Source organism: Echinops telfairi, unplaced genomic scaffold, assembly GCF_000313985.2.
Source record: "Echinops telfairi isolate 266 unplaced genomic scaffold, ASM31398v2 ScPeMD7_7417;HRSCAF=8455, whole genome shotgun sequence".
NCBI lineage: Eukaryota > Metazoa > Chordata > Mammalia > Afrosoricida > Tenrecidae > Echinops > Echinops telfairi.
Window position 1 is genome coordinate 1,921,310 of NW_022111317.1, and position 8,469 is coordinate 1,929,778.

An 8,469-nucleotide genomic window follows, 5' to 3' on the forward strand; every position below is an offset into this window, starting at 1 on the left:
CCTACCCTGGCCTAGAGGGTGGCTGTGAGTCGGCCTGGCCTCGATGGCAGAGTCTGTCTGACGGAGCGTGCGGCTTCTCTGCCGCAGGTTTCACGGGGAAGGCTACCGGGAAGGCTACGAGGAAGGAAGCAGTCTGGGTGTGGTGGAGGGGCGGCAGCACGGCGCGGTCTACGGAGCCAAGGTCGGATCTGAGGTGAGCAGGGGCCCGGCGTCTCGAGAACTGGCCTCTGGTGCGATTCAACCAGAAGGCCGGGCCCGGTGACGGCAGCGTATTCGCAGAGTGGTCCCACCACTGCCCCGACTGCAGATGAAACTGCAGTACTGCAGGAGGACCCACGTCTGTACTGATGGGCACCGGGGCCTCTGGGGGGCCTGAGCTCGCGGCACGCCAGGGCCCAGCCTTTGACACAGCGCAGTCTGACCACCTTCCTGTCGCCCTGAGCTGTCACCACGCCTTTCTTTGACCTCTTCTCCACTTTGATGGGGCATCACGGGGCTGTCCGGTGGCAACTTAAGCCAGCCGCATGGTCACTGACAGTGTGCCCCTGGAAAACACCCGATGTAGGTGCCCACTGGCATTGAGCGAAGCCTGCAGCTTTCCCCGGTTGGCCCTCACAGATCGCTGCCCTGACCAGCAAGTCTGCGGAGTCTCAGGGTGTCGGGTAGACAGAGTTGCTGCGAGTGCTCAGCGCAGAGCGTGCGTGCTGCAAACACCAGCGTTCCTGGGAGCAGCCCGGCCGGCGCTCTGGTCCTGCTTCTCTGGGTTTGGGGTCAGGGTATCCGCCCTACGGGGGCTTGACTGGGCTAGAGGCGCTCCCTTCACAGTGGAGGCTCACAGGACTGTTCTGGCCGCCTGGCACTCTCCCCCAGCCCATGCTCCTGGACAGCAAGGCAGGACCACGGTGTCCTGTCCCTCGGCCCGGCCTGGCGGCAGTGTGCACGGCAACGGGCTTCTGCCCTCCTGTCCAGTGCCCGCGACCGCGCTCTAGTTTCCATCCTGGCCCCTCCACTTCCGGGGATCGAGCGTCCCTCCCCCCAGTGTGCTCATCTTTGTTTTAAAGGCGTGTTGACCACACTGAGGAGCCCCGGTGGTGCAGTGGTTATGCGTGGGCTGCTCACTGGGAAGTTAGCAGTTTGAAACCACCAGCCGCTCCACGGGAGAAAGGCGAGACTTCTCCTGTGAGCAGGCACAGTGTGGAAACCCACAGGGGAGGGTCTGCCCTGCCCTGTAGGGTCGCTCGGAGTCAGAACAGACTCAATGGCAGTGAGGTTTTTTTGGGGGAGGGGGTTGACCACACTTGGGGTGAAGGTGTCTCCTGTAGCTCAGACTCAGAAATCCCTGGCCCTGCTCCTTCCTCCATGACGTACCCCAGACAGGGAGACTCTGAGGATGAGGCCAGAGGCCACCTGGGCGCCCTTGGCATAGTGGTCACATGTTGGGCTGTTGACAGCAAGGTCGTTCTAAGGCTGCTGACCGCTGACCCACCAGCTGCTCCATGGCTTTCTGCTCCCGTAAAGAGTAGAGTTCCGGAAACCCCAGGGGCGGCTCCACCCTGTCCTCCAGGGGTGTGGACACGGTGGCACGGCGTGTGGCATGGGTACCAGGACCCAGGCAGCGAGGTGCTTGGTCCCATCTCCGTGATGTTTTCTGACTTGACAGATTGGCTGCTATCACGGCTTTGCTCTTGCCTGGAAATGCCTCCTGCACAGCCGCCCGGCCGCCGAGAAGGACAGGTAAAGTGCAGAGTTTGGGGTGCCGTGCCGGAACCCCTGTGGCTTCTCATAGCCATCGCGGCGGCTGCGGAGACCGCATGGCCCAAGTTGGTGACTGAGGGTCTGCTAGGGAGTGAACAAGTGGTCATGCCCGTGAGAAGCCTTCAGGGTAGTTGTTTACCAGCACGCGTTACAGTTTTGCCCAGTCTGCTAACAGATGTCCAAAGGGCACACTGCCCTGCTGGAAGTCCCAACCCGAAGGCCTTCAGCACAAGCTCTGTGGTTCAGCAAGCCCAGCTCCCTGATAAGTCAGTGTCCAGAAGCACCCACTCCAGGAAGCCTCAGCTTGGCTCCACTTTGTGCACCAGAAGCCCCCTCGCCCGCAGTCCCCAGCCAGGTGTGGGGGGCTTTAAGTCCCTTGGGCTCTTGCTCTGGTCTTGGGGACTCAGCCGCAGAGAATACCTGCGCTGTCCTTGCAAGACCCAGCGAGGTTGCTCCCCCACCGCCACTCCAGCAAAGCTCCTGCCCCGTGGACAGCTCACTGGGCTCCCTGCAGCTGAACCCCACAGGCTGCCTCTCTATATCCTGGAGAGTCCCCACATCCCAAGCAGGCTGCTTCCTGTCCCCACGCTCTCTGTCTGTCTGCACACACTCAGCCCAGGTCCAGAGCAGGCCGCCTCCTGCCCCCTGCGTTCTGCCCCGCCCGCCCACTCTGTCTGTCTCTCTCCATGCTTCTAGCCCAGGGGCCCGCCATCCCGCGGCCCCATGTTGGGTGCTGAGGCCCTGGGTGTGGGCAAAGGCAGGCTGCCAGGTGAATAAACACTGTCATGTGACAGAACTGACGCACTCACCCGGATCACGGTCAACAGATGTTCCTGGTGTCCCTTTCCATGTGAACTGGGCGCAGCTACAGCACGAGTGGCCGTGTACCCCCGGGAACAACGTCTGCCTCCCTGTGTTCACAGCAAAAAGATGAAGGCCCTGGACTCACTGGTTGGAATGATCCAGAAGTTCCCGTACCAAGACCCCGCGTATGAGCGGCTACACGAAGACTTAGACAGAATCCGAGGGAAGTTTAAGCAGGTTGGTGCGTGCGTCTCCCCTGAGGACAGGCTGGCGGGTGGGCGAGCGGGCAGGAAGAGCCGCCGGGGGCGCTGAGGACTGCGCGTCCTTGGTAGAGTGACACACAGGCCCTCAACAGCCAGTGACCTCCCCTCGTTCCAGCTGTGTTCCTTGCTCAACGTCCAACCGGACTTCAGGGTTCCTACAGACGGCCCTGGACTCTCGTTTTGAGGCGGAGAAGAGGACAGAGGACACATCCTGAGCCAGCTGTCCCTGCAGTGCGCGTCTGAAACGGGACTAAAGGCCAAGTGACGAGGGGTCTCCACTGTGGGCTCTGTCCGCAGCAGTCATGCCAGGTCGGGGTCCTGTGCCTTGGCTGCTCCCCCAGGGGGCCACCTAGCCATCCCAGAACCGGGAAGGGAAACCAGAGGACCAGTTTGTAAGACAGTGAGTCGGGGAGGTGTGTAGTGAGCCCCTGGGGCAGGGACAGTCACTGCGACCCTTCCTGATCCTCACCTGGGGGTGGGCACTGTGTTGTGTTGGATTAGATCACAGCAGGAGTCTCTTCTATGGAGAGTCACGCAGAGGCCCCACGTCTGACCACCTGGACCAGTACCTGCCCAAGCACAGGGCCATCTGACGTGGAGTTCAGGCTCCGGCCCGGATGGCAGCAGCCCCAGCGAATGCTGGCCTGTCCTGCTTGCAGCAGGCTTGGTGGGCAGTGCTGAGACAGGGAAGTGGCCAGCCTGGCCCAGGAGCTTCCATGAAGGCATGGCCAAGCCCCTCACCTTAAAACCCCCAGCTGAACTGTCCCTGAAGCCTCCTTCCACCCAAGCAGCTGCCCCCACTCAACTAGGAGGAGGCCTGCCCTGAGCCTCTGGCTCTTTGGCCAGCTCTCTGTGGGGTCGCATTGACCACAGCAATGGAGAGCTTGGGGGCAGTGCGTGGATGTCCCTGGGGGAAGAACAGCTCAGAAGAGGGTGGCGGTGGTGTCCGTCTGCTGCTGAGTGACGCAGAGCTCCGCCCCGCACGTTCTCAACAGCACCGAGAGGCCAACCGAGGACCTTTCACCTGTGCCCCTTCGGTGAGCAGTGCCGGGGCCCTCAGACCTTGTCTGCGGTGCGGCTCTGGGTTTCTCCATGGAAACGCAGCCCAGGGACCAGAAGCACTCGATGGTGTCCAACTTCCACCGCAGCTGGGGCAGCTGGGCCCCGGAGAGACTGGGAGGCCAGTGTACAGCAGGACTCCAGGCCACACTTACTGGCCGGAGTCAGTGGCCCTTAGTCATCTGCAGGCCCAGAACTAAACTCAGCCCCGTGTTGGAATACGCAGCCATGTAGGATCCCAAGGGCAGCGTTTACCCAAGGACGCGTTCGGAGGGTGAGGACAGAAAGGGACAGGAAGCCAGGAGGATGGGGGCTCACGGGGAGTGCAGTAGACGAGGTGAGACAAAACATGTGGATTAATCGTTGAGTACGAGACTATGATTTTCCCCCGAACCATCACCTGATTCATAATAAAAAGGTTTATCAAAAGATGGTGTAACGCACTCCGTTAATGGACGAAAATGAAAAACCTGCGTGATCCTCTCGGTGCAGAGACGTCCGTGCAGGAAACACTGTGTTTACGGAGCTCACCGCCCACGCAGGCCAGAGAGACTGAGGGCTTCCACGCGGAACAAGGGGCCCCAGAGAAAGATCCGGAATCCAAGGCAGGAAGTGGGAAGTCGTGGGTTTGCCTGCCGGGACGCCGCACCCTCTCATGATCCGTAGTGTTTAAAGAGGTCCTGGTGGTATTGTGGGCGTACTTAGCTGCTGCCACGTCAGCTGTTCAAACCTACTAGCCACCCCACGGGGGAGAGGAGGCTCTGCTCCTGTGAGGATGTGGCCTTGGAAAGCCAGAGGGGGCAGATCTGCTCTGTCCTGTCAGAAGTGACTGCAGGGCAGGGAGTTAGTTCATCATGGCAGCAGGGCCTTGGTGGCACCGTGGCTAAATGACCAGCCTCAAGCCACCGGCCCCTCCCTGGGAGAGAGAGCTGGCAGAGGCCGACTACCGTGGAGCGCCCATAGCCCGGTCCTCCTTAGCCAGTGAGCCAGAATCAGTGCAAGGGCATGGGCGCTTGGTTGGCTGGTGCCGTGTTAAAAGCAGCACTGGCTGATACCCCAAAGGCCAGTGGTTCAGGCCCAGCCAATGCCCCAGGACAAAAAGCCGGGACCGCCTGTTTCCAGAAGGGTTGGAGCCCTGGGAACCCTGCAGGGTGTCTCTGTCTGCAGGGTCTTTCTCTGTCTGCAGGGCTCTCTGTTGGCAACTGGCCCGGGAGAGCTGGGCCGCCTGCTTTCTGAAGGGTCAGAGCCCTGCCTTCAGGGTCTGAGAGTCGGGATGGCAGCACCTGACTGTATGGAGGACTGGCCAGTGGCCCTCAGAGAGTTCGGTGGCCACACCCATGGCTGTCTGCTGTCCACACCTCCCATCCCATCTGTCTTGTTGGCTCTCGGACGCGATACCCCCACACTCTTGAGGGGAGAGCCCACATGGGGGCTGAGGGAGGAAGACAACACCTCTGCTGGGCTTCACACACCCTGCAGGGCTGAGGCTGAGACAAGGGGCTCACCAGGCTTGCTGCGTGCACCTCATCCCTGCCGCCAATGGTGGGCTCGCACTTACTGCAGGGGTGGGGGTGGGGTGGGCAGTGGCCATCTCCCTGGTAAGGTTGATCTTTTATGCATCATCTGCTTTGACTAATGTGCCTTTTTTTAATCACTGGGGAAGCAAATACACATCATAAATCCTGGGCTGGTTGGGACCCTTTATAGTAGAGATTTGCCCGATTCATAACAGTAGCAAAATGATGAAGTAGCGACGAGAATAATTTTATGGTCTGGGGGGTGGATCACTACAACATGAAGAACTGTCTGAAAGGTTTTGGCATTAGGAAGGCTGAGAACCACTGCTCTAGGGTGTCTGACCCTGGGGTCCAGGAAGGTGGGTCCCCACCAGCCTGTGGACTGTGGAGTCCATGGGTGACTGCTCTGCCCGCAGGGTCCTTCGGCTTGTCTGTCTCCTTCCTGCAGCCAGAAGGGCCCCCTGGTGGCGCGATGGTGATGTGCCTGCTGCTGCCCTGTGGGCAAAGGCCCGGCTGTCATCTGTTCCTAGAAGAGTGATCTAGGCTTCTTGTGAGGGTGGGGGCCGTTCTTGTCAGGCAGCGGGGCGCTGTGAGTTGCCCTCAGTGCCGCTGCACATGCCAGCAGCAGCGAGGCAGTCGGACAGTCTGGGCAGCACTAGCCCAAAGTGAGCCCTCTGAGTAGACTCCAGGTGCCTCCGAGCACACAGGACACCTGAGTTAAGCCAATGGCAGCAGGTTTTTGAAGGTGTCACCCTTACTGCAGGACCAGAATGTGGGGGGGCTGTAAAAGCAGATACCCACACTGTATTCTGAGAGAGGACACCAGCTTTAAATTGCTGAGAGGCGGGGTGGTGGAGGGGTGGAGCATGCAGTAGGTCAGGGATATTTGGGAACCTGCACCCATAGCCGCAGACCAGCGGCTACTGTGAATGATCGGCTGCTGACCTGAGAGCTGGAGACCAAGCTCTCGGAACAGCAGTGAGCCCTTCCCACCGCCTCGGCCCCAGCCGGCTGCGAGCATGTGGGGGGGGGTGCAGGGGCGGGTGTCTGTCAGCATCGGTCCAGGACCGGTGCCTGTGAGGCCGAGTTCAGACCTTCCACCTCCCCACCTTTTTTACCCACCCTGCCACCACCGTTCCTCGCGCAGACCCACCCTGGCACCAGGGTCCCCCACACAGACCGACCCTGGCACCCACTGTCCCTCACACAGAGTGACCCCCTCAGCTCTGCTGGGTGCGACCACTCCCTGCAGTGACCGCGCAGAATCCAGTGTGTCCACACAAAGACGGATCTGTTACGGCAGCAACATGCTACAACTGAGCATCAGGATCATCTAAGGATGCAGTGGGGCAGTCCGGACAGCCCACAGGCACACTTCTCTCAGACCCATTCACCACCCTGCTCGGCCAAGCGTTACAAAGCGCTTTGCTTGTGCCCACCAACAGCCTCCTGCCTGGATGCGCTCAGTTGCTCAGTCCTTTGTCTCTGCAGATAGCTGTGGGACACTGGACCTGGCCTGCTGGTCCTTGCCATCTTAGGCCCCCCCCCCACCTGGGTGACAGTGGACAGAGCAGATGACTTTTCCAGGGTCCACATACATTTTGTCCCACGTCATCAACTGCCATCCCACTAGGGCATACCACATATCCCCTCCCCCCTCTGTTTCGCTGCCGTTGTCCTTGCCCTGTGTCTAAGGAGGTTCTCACCACAGGGACCTTGGGTCCAAAGGGCCTGCCCTGCTCCCTTCTTATAGGTAGTCATCAGGTCCCCCTTCTCTGCCTCTGCTCACGTGACTCTTAGTGGTATGGCAAAACTGAGCAGTCCCCTGGTTAGGTTTCACATACACCTTATTTGCGTTACCGGCAAGCTGTCCAATCCCCGTGGTGGGCCACAAGGACCTCATTTGCATACTCACACTCAGTCATGCCCTTGTAGAGAAAGGCCAAATCCACGCAACCCATGGTATCCCATAACGAATCTCCACTCTGACAGCCTACTCAGCCCGCCCAGCCCAGCCTCTGCCTGTGCCCTCGTGGTCCTCTCTGCCTGCCCAGCCCCTCTTCCACGTGGTTGTGACAGACGCCAGCAGTGGACAGCGCCCCGTCACCGCCCTCCTGCCCTCCCGCTGATGCAGCGAAGCCAGGAGGTCCTCATCACCAGCAGTGGACACGCCAGCCCCGGGACTGCTGGGGTAGGTGGCCCCTGCTGAGAGGGACCTGTGACCTACGGGGTGTGCACTCAGAACCACCACAGCTGCTGGGGCTGGGGGGAGCCCCGAGCCAGCCATGCTGGGGTTGGGGTTCCGCTTTGCAGACCAAGCCCCTGCTCTCTCTCACTCCATCCACAAACTCTTCCGAACCTGTCCTCAGTGGGGCAGGTAGAGTCCCTTCTGGGGGTCCACGCACCAGGAGCCCTGGTGGTGTCGTGGATACACACTGGGCTGCTAGTTCAAAACCACCAGCCTCTCCACAGGACAAAGACAGGGCATGCTGCTCCCATAAGGAGGCACAGCAGCGCCTCTCAACCTGTGGGTCTCAACCTCTGGGAGTCAAACAGCCCTTTCACAGGGGTCGCCTGATTCCTAACAGCAGTACAATTACAGTGATGAAGTAAATGAAAATAATTTTACCGTTTTTTGTGGGGGGGTGTCACCACAACTTGAGGCCCGTATTACAAGGTCGCAGCATGAGGAAGGCTGAGAACCACTGAGCCGCACTCTCAGAAACCCACAGGGGCAGTTCGCCTCTCTCTGAGGGGTCACTGTCTTTTGTTCCTTTTGGTTGGTGGTGTCCAACCACAGTGTCCCTGAGGCCCCGGCCACCCTCCTCCACCAGAAGCGCCAGCAAGTGTGTGCAGCCGGCCTGTGCTGCTGGAACAGACTGGGACCGGGGACCCGGGAGGGAAGGAAGGAAGCCATTCCTCAGGAAGCCGAGGCTGCCCGTTCCATGCCCGAGATGTCAGTCCCCAGTCCTTTGTCCACACAGCTGTGGTGCTGTGGCCTCCAGATGCCCCGAGCCAGTTCCGCCTGCACAGGGACCAGCAAGCTGTCAGTAAAGTTTTATCAACACTCC

At 60.3% G+C, this 8,469-nt stretch overlaps 1 protein-coding gene across 1 annotated transcript in view; it reads left to right on the forward strand.

Annotated features, from left to right (window-relative positions):
* Window positions 1-4,310, forward strand: part of LTO1 (LTO1 maturation factor of ABCE1) — a 7,667-nt gene extending 3,357 nt beyond the window's left edge. The window contains exons 3-6 of the mRNA XM_045297140.1: window positions 67-193; window positions 1,661-1,734; window positions 2,679-2,796; window positions 2,938-4,310. Of these exons, the coding sequence (XP_045153075.1) occupies window positions 67-193; window positions 1,661-1,734; window positions 2,679-2,796; window positions 2,938-3,006 (388 nt within the window). The 3' untranslated portion in view covers window positions 3,007-4,310. The remainder of the gene's footprint in view (window positions 1-66; window positions 194-1,660; window positions 1,735-2,678; window positions 2,797-2,937) is intronic.
* Window positions 4,311-8,469: the final 4,159 nt, after the last annotated feature.